The sequence below is a fragment of the Diorhabda carinulata genome, chromosome 4 (genome assembly GCF_026250575.1).
Source record: "Diorhabda carinulata isolate Delta chromosome 4, icDioCari1.1, whole genome shotgun sequence".
NCBI classification, from domain to species: Eukaryota; Metazoa; Arthropoda; class Insecta; order Coleoptera; family Chrysomelidae; genus Diorhabda; species Diorhabda carinulata.
The window spans coordinates 28,988,113-29,006,035 of record NC_079463.1 but is presented as its reverse complement, the minus strand read 5'-3'; the positions used below and the strand labels follow the sequence as shown (position 1 = coordinate 29,006,035).

Genomic DNA, 17,923 nt, shown 5'->3' with positions numbered 1-17,923 from the left:
ATTTCTATTAGGCAATCATAGGTTCTATTCAACTAGGATCTATAATTTTGATAATATTAAAATGATTGGCAAATTTTATATTCAGCCAAATAAAATCAACATTCTACAGATAAAGGAACATACATTATTCAAGATTTACATTAAAGAAGTTGTTTGAGATAAGAAAATTAAACTTTTAAAATAAACATTACGTAAGTGATGAAAAAATGTAAAAAATTCAACATTTTAAATTTAAAATCTCATATAATCATGATTTAGTTATGAGTATCAAAATGAATTTAAAAACTTGCAAACAAACTAAAAAACATTGTAATTGATATTATTACTTTATTATTTAACAATTATAATCCAACTAGTACCAAATTATCACATTTCATTTCAATTTCATTCTTTCCTCAAAGTAATCTATTTCTGGTTTTTTATCTTGTAGTCTGACAATGCAGCCTTGATAGCATCTTCTGCCAACATGGAACAATGTAATTTAACCGGAGGTAATGATAGCTCTTTTGCTATTTCCGTATTTTTGAGTTTGAGGCATTGATCCACAGTTTTACCTTTTACCCATTCAGTGGTAAATGAACTGCTGGCAATAGCTGAACCACATCCAAATGTTTTAAACTTCGCATCGACTATTTTTCCATTTTCGTCCACTTTAATTTGCAATTTCATAACATCACCACAAGCTGGGGCTCCTACAAGTCCAGTACCAACGCTTTTATCATTTTTATCTAATGACCCAACATTTCTTGGATTCTCGTAATGTTCGATCACATTTTTGTGATATCCCGCTGACGATAGTCTTGCGGGTACACTAAAACTGCGTATAATTTTTGATGTAACGTGTAAAGCCATTTTGAAACAAAATAATAACTATTTATATTACGAAACGCATTAACAAGTAGTACTTTTCCCAAAAAATTTACAATCAATACAACAAACGTCAAAGTTGTCAAATGTCATAATAATTCAAATTGTTAAAGATGGGATTTAATAATTTTATATGACCTGTGACTGTAGGAATATTACATATATTTTTTATAAAAAAAATATAATAATATAAATCATGCACACACAAGGGCTTCAATTGTTCATAACTTTGTATGTTTTTATTAAATTATCTGTCAACCTAGTGCATTTTAGACTAAGAGCCAGTGCCTGCCAGACATACGTTAAAGTATAAAAGCTGAAAATTTTTCTGCGTGTTCTCACTGGTGTAGGGAACAATGTTTGGGGGTTACAAACCTTGAGTAACGGTGCCTTCGGTAGGTATCAGGTAATCAAGGTGCGCAGTACCTGAGCTCTCTCACGTTAAATTATAAAAGCTGAAATTTACACAGAGTGTTCAAATGACCATTCTAAGTAATTATTCAAAAGGCCAGACCTATCCGAAGGGTCTAACACTCCGCCAGACGCGGTAGAAGGTCAAATGCACTGAGAGAGCATTGCTCAGGTACATGAATGCATTTAAGAGAGTATTCCTGCAGTTTAAATTTTATAATTAATAAAAAATTTATGTGAATATTACTGAAAAATTGTCATACAATAATTTTTAAATAACCAGACATATTCAAAGGGTTAAACACCCCCTTAGACTGGATAAAGCCCAGCTAGAACTATACATGAGAGAGCATCAGAAAACTGTTAAGTAAAGTGAATTTAATACGAAAAAAATTATTTATTCTGTACATATAAATTAAATTAAATTAATCAACATTTCATCTGGTAAAGCAGCGTCTAATGAAGTAGAAAATTTTCTTTTGAATTTAGAGAAGATAGGCGATCAAGGAAGACATACTTTTATAACTGAATGTCAAACAAATATTAGTAGATTTGAGAAGAGTATTAAAAAAATTCCATTCAACAATTTTAGTTGTGATTATGAGAAGAATAAGAAAGTTCAAATAGGAGGTAAAATACAAGAAATAAAGATCCAGCGAGATTTATTTGGACGTATGCTTGGATTATCAATAGATTTTAATATCGATATATCTAAAATTCTCTCATATCCAATAACACCAGTGCCTATGTCGATGTGTCATCTAGATGGTACTATTTGTAAAACTGAAAAATCTGCATTAATGAAACATTTGGAAAAAGGAATTGAACACCAACCACCTCCTCACATAGATGTAGTGATAATTGATGGTTTCTTCTTATTGCATACTATGACAGAAGTTCCAAAGACGTTCGGGAATATCTCCAAAAAAATGTTACAAAAGTTTTGTAATTTTAATGCATCGCGAATTGATATAATATTCGATCAATATTTCACGCCATCAATTAAAGACTACGAAAGAAGTCTCCGTCAAGAATTTTCAAAACTGGATTTTACCATTAGTGGACCTGATCAAGTTCGACCCTCTGATTTCACAAAAGAATTGAAAAACTCGAAATTTAAGGAAGCTCTTATTGATTTCTTCATATCACATTGGGCAAGTGATGAAGTTGCTCCATTAATTGGCAATAAAGTAGTTAATGTTAATTTCAAACAGTGTCATTCGTTCGTTACCAATAATGATGATAAAGTGATATGCAACATACTTGAAGATCTTACATGTCAAGATCATGAAGAAGCAGACACAAAAATTGTATATCATCTGTGCAACATCGAGTATGAGGCGAATATCGTTATTAGAGCTAGCGATACTGACATTGCTGCTATAATACTTGGTCATATGGATCATATCAAAAATGAAAAATCACAGGTATGGATGCTTTCAGGAACTGGAAATAAAATGAGATACATAGATCTCACAACAATTCATAAAAATCAAGGAAATGTAATATGCAAAAGTTTGCCTGCACTTCACGCTATGACAGGATGTGATTATAATCCTGCTTTTTTCAAAAAAGGCAAAATCAAGCCTTTTAAATTGTTGAAGAAAAAAGAAGAATATCAACAACTCTTTGCTAATTTTGCCAATGTTGATTTCTATAATGAAGAGGAGAAAACTATCGCTTTCAACACGGTCCAGCAGTTCATCTGTGATTTATATAATGTAGCAGGCATAAATGATGTAGATGCAGCGCGACTCCAATTGTTTATTGATACCTACACAGCTGCAGATGTAAATGAATCATTTCAAATAAAATTAAGAAATTTCGACGCGAGTAATCTACCACCTTGTAAGAGTGAACTCATTCAGCACGTTTTAAGAACAAAATATATTGCAAGCATTTGGACCAATGCTCACTTAAAGAACCCTCATATTTACAACCCAGAAGATTATGGATGGATAATCAATGATGACAACCAATATGTCTTTAAATGGTTCGAAGGCGATCAATTACCGAACTTCGTCAGTGATGCACTTAAAACTCCATCAGGTACTTTTTTAATCAAAAGTTAATTTTAATTCAATAGCAGCTATGGATCAAATAAATGTGTTTCTTTTTTACAGAAATATCAGAAGGAGACAGTATTGAAACCAATGAAAGCAATCAATTACATGACTGGGAAAATGATGAGGATTATGGAAATTATGAAGATGACGATGACAACGATGAAAATAAAGATGATTAAATATATTATAATATTAAGCATGAATAATGTATATATATATATGTATTTACTAATTAATATTGAGCTAAATCTAATTTATTTACTTATATTAATAAATAAAAAATCTAAATTTAATTTAATTTAATTTATATGTACAGAATAAATAATTTTTTTCGTATTAAATTCACTTTACTTAACAGTTTTCTGATGCTCTCTCATGTATAGTTCTAGCTGGGCTTTATCCAGTCTAAGGGGGTGTTTAACCCTTTGAATATGTCTGGTTATTTAAAAATTATTGTATGACAATTTTTCAGTAATATTCACATAAATTTTTTATTAATTATAAAATTTAAACTGCAGGAATACTCTCTTAAATGCATTCATGTACCTGAGCAATGCTCTCTCAGTGCATTTGACCTTCTACCGCGTCTGGCGGAGTGTTAGACCCTTCGGATAGGTCTGGCCTTTTGAATAATTACTTAGAATGGTCATTTGAACACTCTGTGTAAATTTCAGCTTTTATAATTTAACGTGAGAGAGCTCAGGTACTGCGCACCTTGATTACCTGATACCTACCGAAGGCACCGTTACTCAAGGTTTGTAACCCCCAAACATTGTTCTCTACACCAGTGAGAACACGCAGAAAAATTTTCAGCTTTTATACTTTAACGTATGTCTGGCAGGCACTGGCTCTCACTCTATTTCATTAAGCACTCGCGACAATCATGTTCACGACCACGATATTTCCAGTTCCACTTAGTCCAGAGCGTTATAATCGTAAATCGTAGATTTAAGAGATTATGTTATGATTTGTAAGTTATTGAACTTTTTAGTCGAGTGCTTAACTGATTTACATTAAAGTAAAATATTTGGTGGTGCAGCACAAGAATGATTCAAAAGTACTTATAATATTCCATATCGCAACAAATAATGAAATATATTCTCATGGTTGCAATTTGCGTTACTTGAGTTTTGAAAATTCCATTAATTTTTCAACGCTCACTTCGACCCCCCTCTTGACAAGGGTCGTCGTGAACGTTAGTCATGACGTCATGCCTGAGCACACTGTTTACACTGCCACTACACCAGCACTCACAATAACACTGCCTGGCGCGCATTTTGATAATCAAGTTATATTCTTCAGAGGTTTGTTCTTGGTAGCTGTACTGGAACTGTGACAGTGCAGGTCAGTGTATAGAATTAGTTCGATCGGATACCAAGAACGATATTGTGCAGAGAGCAATAGAGCATTTGTTGATTGTTGTATTTGAGGTTATTTGATGTGATTCAGGCCTTATAGTATTAACAATAATTGAAAACGATTTAGTAGTTTTTAATATTTTACATTCGTCTAATGACGAAGATGTAGTGCTACAGTTTCCAGAAATGTTATTTCAGGATAATAATGGTGAGAAAAAATATATAAACGTAGAATAGTTGATAAAATAGAAATATATATTGAAACCTTACTTTTTTGCACTATATTGATTACACTTCTTGAGAACTAGTTCTCTTCTACTAAGCGACACTAGTACTGGTTCTGCTGTAAAGAGCGCTTTAGTGAACAATCCCTGAACTAGTTCTGCCAGTGCAGCTATCAAGAACAAACCTCAGATTTACCGTCAGTTGAACAAAAAATATAAAATTAAAGCAAACGCTTCATTTTCACCGCAACGTTGTGAGTATTAAAGCGCCCCAACACTTTTAGAGCCAGTCAAATTCAAAAAAATTATAAGTAAAATTAATCTTCAACAGGCGATCTAAAAGATTGTTCTGCAGTAATTTTTTTGTAAAATCAAATGAAAACAAATGTAGAGCGAAAAAAGAAATGTTAAACAAAATTTTTTGCACTTTTTAATTCATAACTTTTTAAATTTGCGACTTACGACAAAATGTAATATAAACATTATTGTAGGCAAAGCGTTTTGCCACAAATTATTTCCTAACACATTTTTCATACGATGAATAGTTCGCGAGATATAACGAAAAAGGTATTTGCACCCCCACAAACTTGAAGTTAAGTTTAAGCTTAAGACTTAAGGCATTTTTTAAGAACAAGGTAGGATGAAAACTGCGCAGAATTTGCTAAATAATTCAATTATCGTATTTAAAGAGCCACTTAATTAGGTAAATTTTAGAAAATTTTTCAAATACGTCATCTAGTATGAAACCTAAAATTCTGAAAATATTGTCCAAGAGTTTCTCTGAGCTACTTTTGTTATAATTTTTTGTTTCCTGAAGCTGTAATATAATCCGTTTCTGAGTTATGGCAAACGTCCGTTCTTAGTTGCCCATCTGGTGCAATACAAGAGATTTTCTAATTTTTTGACTTATGACACTATTCGAGCGAAGGTTTTGAGAGCCATGCTGAGGTTCTTTATAAGAACTGTATGTATTTCGTGCAAGTCCTAGAAAAAGTATAATGTACGAGATGTGTGAAAACTTTATTATTTTTTTGAAAATACTATTTTGTCCTACACAAGAAAATCATAGGTTGGTGTATGAATCTTTTCGTACATGTCGTTTTAATTCATTTCAGTTTATTTGCATATAAGAGACTAAATTAGTAGTAGTACTTAATCAGTCTATCATGTGGTTATCTAGGCTTAAAATATACAAAAAAATATATAAAAGTTTAATTTAATGTACATAACTATTATAAAATCGTCAGTTAATAGTTTAGAAATAGTCCTTTATATTTTGATAACATCTACTTCATTTCTTTAATTTTCTTATTATTAACTTGCCATTGATTCGTTCGGAAAGTAATGCATTTTTTATCAAAAAACGTAATTATATCCTGAAAATATAAATTATTTTTAATCTGGAAAGTATCACGTTTCAAATTTTACCTGAATATGAAAATTGCATCCCGACTGTTCTTTCAACATTGAATGAATTACTTCTAGTTGTATCGGTTCATACAGGACAATACTTTCAGCCAACATTGGATTGCAACTCAAAAAATTAAACCAAGCAATTTGTAAAGGAATACAGCAGGATGCTATTTTCTTTGAACATTTTCTTTCGAATATCAAATCACCATCATTTTCACTAAAACCAGTAGTTTTTTGTGGGAAAAAAACACAAGTTTGCGAGATTAGTTGCTTTTGGGACTACAAAAATTTTCGATCGGAAGATCGAAAGTAATAAGATATAATTAAATTAGATCAACTTGACCAGGGTCATTTTACAATTTAATAAATTTATATAAATTGTCCTGATACAATTTACTAAACTGATACAGTTTACATGAAAAACAAACTACGCAATAGCGTCGTGCATCTCTGTTCTTCACACAAAAACTATTCCTACTACATGAGTTATACAGGATTAGTAATAAATAATAGATCAAATTGAAGGGGATAATCAGAACACAAAAATATCGATAGTTCTTAATAATAGATTAGATCAGATTTTGTAATGAGAATATGGCTAATATACATCCCCTGCCACCTCAACATTTACTTATATATTGTGGTATTCGATTTTAAAGAGACATAATTAAACAACTCTAACTTTGAGATTTTCAAATTTCAATTTATGTCATTTGATAGATGAAAAAATGAAATAATTAGCAAAACATTGAATTGAATTTTATAATCTAATAAAACAGATGTTAAATACCGAAATGTGACACTCCTTTATTTACTATATGTATAGGGACAATCCCTATTAATTATTTAGATAAATATGAGTTTGAAATAAGTCACACATGATGTAACACATTATCAAAGTATAATATCAAAGTCTCAAGCGGAACAAGCCTAAAAACAAAAAATAAAGTAACGTATTAAGTCCCTTTCAATACTTGCGATGTTATTGACATATGACAAATATCTTAATATTTACAAAATAGTTTCGTGATGATTTATCTTCATTTAAAGTCTCTTTTCATAGAAAAAAACAGAAAAATTTCTATTTATTTTAAACTGATTTTCGATTAAAACAGACCTAAATCATAAAAAAAACATATTAAAAGATGTAAGAAATGAAAAGTTGAAGAAAAGAAATTCAAATTATGAGATGATTCAACATGTATATCAGAAATAATATTTTTCCTACGACTACTTATGAAAATAATAGATTAGACACTAATTTTTACCTCAGAAAGTAGCTTATTTCACACATGTACTAAAAAAACATATGTATTGAATGCTTCTTTTTCTTATGTTATATATGGTCTCGAACGATAGAGGGAATATACGAATATAATATGAATTTGGCTGGGTGCCGAAAGGCAAAAGGCCAAATTCAAGAAGACTGAAGAAGTAGACAATATGATTTGTGTACTTTATCTATACGGCAACGAGAGGCAATAAGCACATATGTTAGGGATTCCAGCTATAATGCAACATAACAAAATCCACTACAATTTAGTAATTGTTACAATAACAATTTTACATTCAACTTTTATAACGTGTCAGAAAAAAGTAAAACAAAACCATTAATAATTTTTTAGTTCTTGTTAGGTATCTAATATAGTTACAAAAATTTATTGTTCTATTGGTTCATTTTCTGTTCTTTAGTTATAAAATATTTCATAATAATTTTTTTCGTTTTTGTCATCTCTATTATTACAATATAAAAAATACTTTTCAACACATGTATGGTATTCTTTAATTGACTTTCTTATTTAAAAAATACGTTTTATTGAAGAATTTTTTACGTGGTCGTAGAAAAGATAGTGTACACAACTCGTTGGGAAGTGTATTTCGCATTCGTTACGTTCCAGCTTGTTATGTAATATACTATTTTTCTATTGCCGCGCGTAAATTACATACTTTATACACACTTTCGAGTGCGTAAAACTTTAATTTACGCACTAGTGCATAAAGAAACATGCTTTAAACAGTAAACGTAAAAAAACGTATTATTAAGGTCTACATAGCATATCGGCTAGAATACGAAGCTCACATGCGAGAGGTTCCAGGTTCAAGTCGCGCTCATTCCACTTTTTATTTTTATACTATTATATTATTATTCATATTCATTGAAGAAATACTAATTTACACACTTATTACATAAATAACTATTGTTATAGTGTAACTTCGTTTTTTACATTATGTAGGGTGTTTTTAAATTCATACGACAAAATTTGGATCGTGATTGCTCGTATAAAATTAAGATGGGTCCTTCCTATAACAAAATTAGCTCAACCCAACCCACCCCTTTCCAGGATATCACTCTAAAAAAGTGATCAGTAAAATTGAGTTTTTATTTTTAATTTCAGTAAAGCTATAAACTTGAAACTTTCTAATTGATGGTCATTATGAATCGTATTACGTTTTCCAACTTTACTGTTTTTCACTGAATTTATTTAAAAAAATTATGAATTTTGATGTTTGTATTTTTTTTCACTGCAGCTATTGGTTTTGGGAAAAAAAAGAGTTTACTGATTATTTTTAAATAAAACAAGGATTTTAAGTTAAAATAAACATTTTGATAAAAAAATTTATACGAAATAAAGAAATGGTTACTAATTTCAACCCCGTATAATGTAACAGGAATATTGAAAAAATACCCGTGGTTAATCTTTTGAGGGTGCACGGAAATTACAGAATTCCAAGTTTTTAGCATTACTGAAATTTTAGGGAAAAAAAATTAACAAAGACTCAATTGTAGTCACCACATTATAAGGGTGATATCTCAGAAAGGAGTTTTAATTCATTTAAAGAGAAATTTTTTTCCATTTTGTAAAGAAACAATAATAGAAGAAATAAATAGATGATATAAGATGAGAAGATGGTAACGGATACAAGAATTAGATAAAAGAACGCATCTCACCTTTCGATTATGGCCGTTCCAACAATTTTTATATTTTCTCTATTATTAATTTCAAATTCGTTGGTCAACTTTCTTTTTTTTATTCTCCTGTCTTCTCCTTCGTATGAAGTTGTTCCATTATCTAAGTTTACGTATGGATGCATTGAATCATAGATATGCCTCAGTAGTTGTATTCCCCTGCGTCTTTTCAAAGGTTTTATACCGAATTTATCTAATTCCGCTATGACATTTGGGGTATCCATTGTATCAAAATCAGGCATAGGAGTGACATCATTGGTTTTTATTATTATATTCTCATTGGGGGTGGAAATATTTTCAATGTTATTGTCAATCTTTTCTGGCGTAAAATCATTTGTATGAGACTCAACTAATGTAGTAATGGTTGACCCTTTACTACTATCACTATTAGCTTCATTTTGATGGACTTGTTTTGGTTTGTATTTATTTGTTAGTTCTAAAACAGAAGATATTGTGATTCTCATTTATATTTCAGTAACTAAATTTTTTTGTTTTTAAAATCTTGATTTGTTTCATTGCTACAGTAAAAACAATAAATTTATCTACGATTCTCAGAAAAAATGCACAAAATTATAATATTGGAATAAAACATTACTTTTCAATTTTATTCCACAAAATTGTTAAATACCCTTCATATTACCCCAATAATAGATTTTTGCAGTTTTATTTCACTTGATTCTATGTGGATCTATTGGCAACACTGTAATCCATTTTTTTTGTTCTTCAAACACTTGCAACCTGCTCAAATAAATAACAAACGGTCCCATCATAATTTTAATATATGTACTTAAAAATCAGCTGGTTCATAAATCGAATAAGCTTTCAGAATTCCAAGGGAGATGAAATTGTTCAAAGCTCGAACTATCTAATACTAAATTTGGTTCAATTTGCGGTTCTAGAAAGGGCTAAAAGAAGCTCAAATCTCTTCTTGCAAGTTTTGTTTGTTAGTATTGATTTTTCTTCATCCAGATCACTCTTTATTAGCCTCCCATTATAAATTTTCTAGATCCACTACTAACAATAATATAATGCTAACAACTAATAGACAATTTATTAAGAAAATATACAGGGTGAATCAAAAGTAATGAGCTAAATTGTTAACGAAATAGCTATTTTCAAAACTAATGGACCAAATTGTAACTAAAAGCTTAGAGACAAAAATAATATTAACAGCAATGGTTCTGAGACTGTTCCTTGGTAAGATGCAGGATGTAAAATTGGAAAAATGAAGTAGGTTTATGTTAACGAAATACCTATTTCCAAAACTAATGGACCTAACTGTAACTACAAGCTTAGAGGCAAAAGTAATATTAACAACAATGGATCTAAATTTGCTCCTTAGTGAGTTGCAGGATATCAAATTAGAAAAATGAAGTAGGTTTACGTTAATGAAATAGCTATAGAATCGGATGAAAAGTCCATCTCAAAGGATAATGAAATCTCAATCTTCACCGATATCCCAGTAACAAATTATCGAACAGGAATTGGTGTGTTTTCAAAGGAACTGAACGTCCAAAAGTCATACAAATTAAAAACTGGAAGTAATATCCTTCAAGCGAAAATCTATGTAATAGAAAAGGCTACCAGACTGATAAGGGAAAATGGTGAATCAGATAGAATCACAACAATCTACTTAGACAGCCTTAAAAGAAATAGAATCAAAAACTACAAAATCAAAAGTGGTAATGAATTGTTGCGAGGCACTCACCTGGATTTGTGACACTAAAGTCAGCCTCTGGGCTACCTGGAAACTATGAACATGAAAAATAGACTTGCAAAAAGTAGGACAGCGGCAGTTGATGCCAAAGAGAGTAAAAGTGCTGGAATTGTTTAAATATACTATTGACACAGGAAGCAGAGCCAAATATCAGGACATATAATCAAAGATAAGTGATTGCACGATATTTGGAGTGATTTGGCCAATAATCAATTAAGAAAATACAAAAAAGATAATAAGATTAAAGAAACACTCAATACAGAAGACCATTGGAGTGATCCCTAGACATTGTACTGCTGGTACAAGAAATGGGGAGTGACAACAGACAACTATTGCAAAAAGTATAACGAAGAAGAAGAGATCGATAGAGAAACTACGTCAAATACTGGGAGATGATAAAATAGCAGAATTAGAAATAGAAAATGAAATTTAAGCTGGGTTAGAAAATATTGAAAATAGGCTATAAAAGGGAAAAATATATCGGAGTCGTTAGCTATTGAACTGTTTCCCAAATCGTGGAAAATAAATGGTAATACAATAGGTTTCAGACCTCCGAGTGAATCACGATCGACGTTGCCCGTACTAACCTAACCATGTCTGTTTCTTTGTGAGATGCAGGATTTTAAAATGGAAAAATAAAATTGGTTTTGGTTAATGAAATAGATATGGGATGAAATGACAAATCCATCATTAAAGATAATGAAATCTCAGTCTTCACAGCCCGGTAATAAATTATTGAACAGTAGCTGGTGTGTTTTCAAGGGAACATGAACGTACACACTATTAATAGGAAAGCAGATAGGCTTGAAAAAAATAGGACGAGAGCAGTTGATGCCGAAAGGAGTAACAGTGCTACTGGAATTGTTAAAATATGCTATCGACATAGGTTAATGAAATAGCTTTTTAAAAAATTATGGACCGAATTATAATTGTTTGATTTACCTCCTAGATTCTATTTAAACTGCATTGTTATTTACCTGCATGTATAGCATCCAGTTCTTCATTTTTATAATCTGTATCAGGATCATCGTTAACTGTATTATCAAAATTTGTTAAATCGAAAATGTTTTTTTTATGATTGGCACTTATTCTATTGGAGTAATTCAATTCTTCATCGCTTAATACAATTATACTTTCTATTGAACTTTGACTTAAAATATCAGGATTGTCTTCTGCCTTTTCTAAAATAATATTCAAAATAACTATATAATGTCAAAGAATACATAAAATAATTTAAAAATTCTTGTTTTATCATATAATTATTCAAAATCAGAAATTTTTTAAAGCAGTAACGAAACGATTTATATTATTTAAGTAATTTCCATGATATATTATACTATAGCGGTCGCCTGGTTTTTTGGATGTAAAAAATCGAAAATCGAGAGTAAGATTGTCAAATTAGACGATTTTAATCATTAGTTTATGAAAACATATTCTTAACAAAGCATATGGATTTGAAACGTTCAGAAGATATGTTCACAATATCGCTATTATGTCACAACATAACCATAGTAGGAAAATATGTAAATTGATATGTTGTTATTCAAAATTTGGCTTTGTACAGCTAAAACCAACTAATTTTGATGATTTTAAAAGGGATAGAGGTCGAGAAATATTTTTTTACTGTCATATACCTGCTAGAGCAGCATCATGTTCCTTATTTGAGCAAGTGTCATTTTGATAGGTATTTTCTAAATGGAATAGGGTTTTTTCATTATTGGCACTAACTTTATTTGAATAATTCAATTCTTCATCTTCAGATAAAATCATACTTTCTTGCGAACTAGCATTATTTTGACTTTGGCTGAGAAAATCAAGATTATTTTGATCATCTCCATCATCTGAAATAAATAAACAATTTACGGTTCTGCCTTATCCTATTAGCGTTTCATTTATTTTCTTAACTATGAAGCATTTGGCAGGAAACAATGTCCGAAAACACAGGCGGTCGCAGGCCGCATCCAATTTTATCAATTAAGCAAAATTTTATAAATCCTCCTCCAATGGTACAAGTACTTGGCGTAACATTTTAACGAAAAAATATATAGGTAGAGCATGGTCCCAAACAAATAAAAAATTTTAAAGTTCTTGTCGATGAGGATGTCAGAAACTTAAATGTATTTTTTGTTTAGTTAGTTCAACACAACTTGTCAGATGAAACTGGAAAAAAATGTTCTATTGACGGGGAGTAACAAAATGTTTACAACAGAAAGAAAAGGCGATGATGCGCCATCATTTAAAGACTGATTGCAGTAATAACATTCTTAGCGAGTCAAAATTTGACATTCAGAGGAACTAGTGCGAAGTTTTATCGGTAATTTTTTTACGGCAGTGAAGATGTTGGCCAAATTTGATTCAGTTAATGCGAAACACATCAATGATATCTGTAAATACAAGATAACAAACCTTTATGCCACACTACTTAGGGCGGCACTTTCAAAATGAAATATCAATATTTTAGCTGAATCTTTTCTTAATGAATAATGTCAAAAAAGCCAAAAATTTTGTCACAATTCTCGACACTACATCAGATATTAGTGACACACAACAAATAATTGTAATTAGGTGCATGAACACTACTGTTTGTTAGGTAGATATTTTTACAGTAACTAAAATACCACTGGTGATAAAACAGAAAATTTATATAAATATATTCTAAAACAACACCCAAATTATGTCGATTAATACTTAAGATTAGTTGAATATTATTTATCTGAACATTCCAACATAACAGTAGTTCTTTTGTACCGCAAATTCATTTTAAAACATTTTGCAGTTTATCATCTTGTGAAAGGCATAATAGTAGTACTTTTGTACCACAAGTTTAAGTTTTACACATTTTTACAGATAGTTGCTTTTGAAAAGGATATAATTATAGTTTATTTGCTACACAAATTAATTTTCAAACATTTTACAGTTTATTGTCCCTATTACTAACATACCAGTAGTTCTTTTGCATCACAATGAGAGTTTTTAACATTTTGCAGTATATCGTCTTGTGTAAGACATAATAGTAGTTCTTTTTATTATTTATGAAATAATATGACACAAGAAAAGCTTGCAAATCTCTATTGGACCCAAATTCACTGAAAAAATTTATTTCCCGAAATTATTAAAGATTTAATTCTCAAAAAGTCAGGCAAGTTAGTTTATACTTAATTATTAGGTGTATATATTGTCTTTGTAGAAGAACTGATTTATATACTTTTCACTTTACAAGATTTATATTCAAGTTGTATTTTCTGAATGAATACTGTTTTTTTTTATATTAGAATGTCTATTTTTATTTACAAAGTAGTATTTTTTTAGCATCTTGTTAAAAAAAAATCTTTTGGTTTTCATATTTTCTTTGCATTTTTGTTCTTAGACGGGTAAATGGACTCTGGTCATCATTAAGCGGACAGGTGATACCCTAGAACTGGCCCCAAGTATTTGTTATAGTCAAAAATCTGGACATTTGCAGAACTTGAATCATTATCACAATCAGATTTTCATTATGTAATCTATGATAAATTATAGTAAACTAAGCCCTTTTGATAACAAACAGCAAATATTCAGCACTATAATATATTTTAGGTATACATATTTTACATTATACATATGTTTAAAAGTCTTCAAATGACTTTAAAAATACTATATTAAACTACAGTTCACCTACCTTGTGAATTTAGAAATTCCATAACATAATCAGTAACGTTCAATGACTTTGTAGAATTATATTCATAAGAAGCATTACCAGAATCTAAAGATGAATATTTGGTACCAAACGATTTTTTGGGATTAATTTCAAGATTTCGTCCAGATAAGTCCATTCGATGTGACTTGATATTATTACTACGTTTTTCTGAGTTCTCTAGAAAATTAAAAAACGATTTTTCACAATAAACGATTTATCAGAAAATCACTAAAAAATTGGACAATATAAAATTGTGTAAGACATGATTATGTGGTATAAAATATCCCAGATTGCTAAAACCTGAATTGATTAACACAAATAGAAATTCGAGAAAAATGAAACTGGCAGTGTTCCATACATTGAAAGGACGATAACAGAATGAATAAAGAAATACGGTAGGCTAAGACAGTTACTAAAAGAGGACAAAACAGAGCAAAAGACATTCTGAGACAACACAATAGCTAAATTTTTGAGAATTGGTCAAATAGTACTGAATACAAAGGAATGGCAAAGGCTAGAAGAAAATAAAATTTTCAACCCTATACCAAGAGGAAAATTAGTTAAGTGACTGTGGAGAAGAGTTTGAAGAACAATAAAGAAATTACAATCACCTCTAGGGTTTTTGATATCATCATCAGAATTTTGAGTTAAATCTATAATTTCTTCAATTTCAGTGATATCTTCAAAGGAACTTTCATAATGTTCGATTCTATTATATTCAAAAGATTTTTCAGTTCTTGATGTATGCTCATTTTTATCTGACTTGCCATTTTTGGATTCTTTATTAAAATGTGGCAATTTGGAAATTTCTAAACCCTTGTTGGTATTTTCAGTTAATTGATTTACTGGTGATAATTTGTACATATCCAATTCATCTTCAGAAGAAAATAAATCTGGAGAGCTACATTGGTCAATTCTTTCTTCAGTGACCTTACTGCAAGAAGCAATGTTTTGTATAACACCGAATTGCTCTTTTTCTTCTACAAAAATATTTTCATTATCAACATTTTCTTTGTCAGTTTTCAATTCTACTTTTGCAGTGGAATTGGTTAGCTCATTGAAGGTATCTGATATTACTGTTTCCTCTACTTCATCTAATTCTTTCTGTAAATTTATTGTTTCATAAATTTTTGAATTTGTATACAAATCTACTTCTTCTGTTTCTTTATCTACACTTTGGTTAGTTATTGAATCAGTTATGTCATCAAATTCATGTATTATTGTTACTTCCACTTCATCTAATTCTTTTTGTAAATCTTCATGAATATTTGAATTTGTGCACAATTTTTTCTCTTCAGGTTCTATACTTTTCCTAGTCTCCAAATCAGTTATACCATCAAACTCACATTTTGTTGCCCCTCCAACTTTATCTATTTTTCCTTTTTCTTTCTGTAAATCTATTTCTTCACATTTCTTTGTTCGTGTTGGTGACTCTTCTCTGCCAGGTATTTCACTCCAATTTTTCAATAGGCAACCAACTGCAGATTTTACATATGGAATTTGAAGCGAATGACAAACATAACTGTTTAATTCATTAAGATCACTAGCTTTCCAGCATTTCTTATCATGAACGTATTCACTCAAAATTGAACTGTTTACGTTTTCATCTATTTCTTTCATTTTGTCTAGCAGGGTTTCATTATTTTGATTTAAAATGATTGCTACTTTGGAATTGATTAATTGTTTTCTTTCTTCCTCATTGCGAATGTATAGGACCGGTGTTATAAAACGAAATTTGGAGCTCTTAATTTTCCTTGCTTCCTAAAATAGGATAAAATTATATGTAAAACTATATTTTTCATATGATACAAAGAAACTAAAGAATTCATAGACATGAATAATTTAATTTTTCTCACTTACTTCTGAATAACCTCGTTCTGTTTGGAATTTTTGCCTGGAGGATTTGAAACCATATTTTTCCAGAAAGGTTGTAATTTTAGGGATCTGTTTTGGTGATAAAAATGAAGGTAAGTCCTGCTCTGGAGTTTCTTTATTGATTTCAGGATATTCTTCAGCATACGTAGATTTTGATAAAGCTAAAGCCATTTGTAAATGTTCAGGATTCACATCCAAATTATTAAAATTATCTCTAGTACGTTTTAAAATAAGATTAGGTATGGTCTGGTTTGATTTCTTTAAATTTGTTTTTCTCTTTTTTGATTGTACTTGTTTCATTACTTTTCGAATACTTTTCACCGGTGTTTTAAAATCATCATCACTGTCACTTTTTAGACTAGTATGTTTTACTTTGCCTAAAAAATTTTTATATGGCGAATCGATTTCCTCAGATGATGAATTCTGTGTGGAAGTAGATGGGTGTGAGGTCTTAGATCTGTTAAAATAAAAAAGTATCTTTACTATCTAATATTTATTAGTATAGAAAGTCAATATATTTATTTTATTCTCAAAAGAATGCCATTTTATTACATATAAGTAAAAACTGAACAACTTACATGGTTTACAGATAATTTTTCAGTGACTTTCTATGTACTCTAGTTGATCAAAATACAACAAAAACTACAAAACTAACCTATTACTATCATTTTTAGAGACTAGGTGATGATCTAGTGATTTTGCTGAGCCATGATTGTTCTTCCGGGATTTCGGGGGCATGTTTTTCAATTTCTCTTTCTCTGGCTTTAGCTAAAAGTTCTTCAACGCCACCACCTTTAAGTGATGCTTGTATATGATCAATTTTTATTTTCAAACCATCTGGCATATCAAACTTTCCTTCGATAATAGAATGCTTCAATTTTTGAGATTGTGGCCAAAAACTGTGAATAAATAAATTGAGAATTGAAATGATTTTGATCTTTTCCTTCAAGCTTACCTATAAATGTACCAGCTAACTGCCCCAAAAACTATTCCAGCAACAGCAAAATAGTTCCTTTGGCGATACAATGGAGTTCCTTTGGATTGCCTCGGTTTCCTGAATTTTTCATTGATTCTCCAATCAGCTTTATCTGCCATAACAAATGCTGGCAATTATTTAATATTTTTTAGACTTGACTTTATCACATAATATCTAAACCCAAATTTCAAATTACAACCTAACTTTTTCTTCAATTTTACATATAAAACCATAGACACAATACAGGCTGAAGTAGTCAATTCATAACAACATAAATGAAATCAAATGGTAATTAATCATATCTACTTCATATACCAAAAATATTGATATTATGTAAAGCTAACCGCTTTATAGACATAATTTGAGTAACAA

The 17,923-nt window shown here is 30.2% G+C and overlaps 2 protein-coding genes across 5 annotated transcripts; both read right to left on the bottom strand.

The window, feature by feature from the left end:
- Positions 1-307: 307 nt before the first annotated feature.
- LOC130892490 (iron-sulfur cluster assembly scaffold protein IscU) lies at positions 308-941 on the bottom strand. Its single transcript, XM_057797931.1, has one exon. The coding sequence runs from the start codon at positions 850-852 to the stop codon at positions 406-408; it is 447 nt and encodes a 148-aa protein (XP_057653914.1). The 5' UTR covers positions 853-941; the 3' UTR covers positions 308-405.
- Positions 942-6,126: 5,185 nt separating this feature from the next.
- LOC130892227 (structure-specific endonuclease subunit SLX4-like) lies at positions 6,127-17,889 on the bottom strand. 4 transcript variants are annotated; one of them, XM_057797475.1, is made up of 10 exons: positions 17,531-17,889; positions 17,231-17,474; positions 16,561-17,032; positions 15,312-16,461; positions 14,683-14,877; positions 12,659-12,865; positions 12,002-12,205; positions 9,290-9,743; positions 6,355-6,556; positions 6,127-6,302 (listed from the first exon to the last, which is right to left on the bottom strand). In XM_057797475.1, the coding sequence occupies exons 2-10, from the start codon at positions 17,311-17,313 to the stop codon at positions 6,213-6,215; spliced, it is 3,057 nt and encodes a 1,018-aa protein (XP_057653458.1). In that variant the 5' UTR covers positions 17,314-17,474; positions 17,531-17,889; the 3' UTR covers positions 6,127-6,212. The 4 variants fall into 4 exon arrangements, with proteins under 4 accessions (XP_057653458.1, XP_057653459.1, XP_057653460.1 ...); XM_057797476.1 differs by having other exon boundaries at positions 16,561-16,952; XM_057797477.1 differs by lacking the exon at positions 12,659-12,865.
- Positions 17,890-17,923: the final 34 nt, after the last annotated feature.

What these genes read in the sequence shown, in the direction of transcription:
- LOC130892490 (XM_057797931.1), bottom strand. Translation starts at nt 852, where the DNA reads ATGGCTTTACACGTTACATCAAAAATTATACGCAGTTTTAGTGTACCC.
- LOC130892227 (XM_057797475.1), bottom strand. Translation starts at nt 17,313, where the DNA reads ATGCCCCCGAAATCCCGGAAGAACAATCATGGCTCAGCAAAATCACTA. An exon ending in CAGAACGAGGTTATTCAGAA is followed by an intron (nt 16,462 to 16,560) that starts GTAAGTGAGAAA and finishes ATCCTATTTTAG; the next exon opens with GAAGCAAGGAAAATTAAGAG. An exon ending in GATGCAATTTTCATATTCAG is followed by an intron (nt 6,303 to 6,354) that starts GTAAAATTTGAA and finishes TTATATTTTCAG; the next exon opens with GATATAATTACGTTTTTTGA.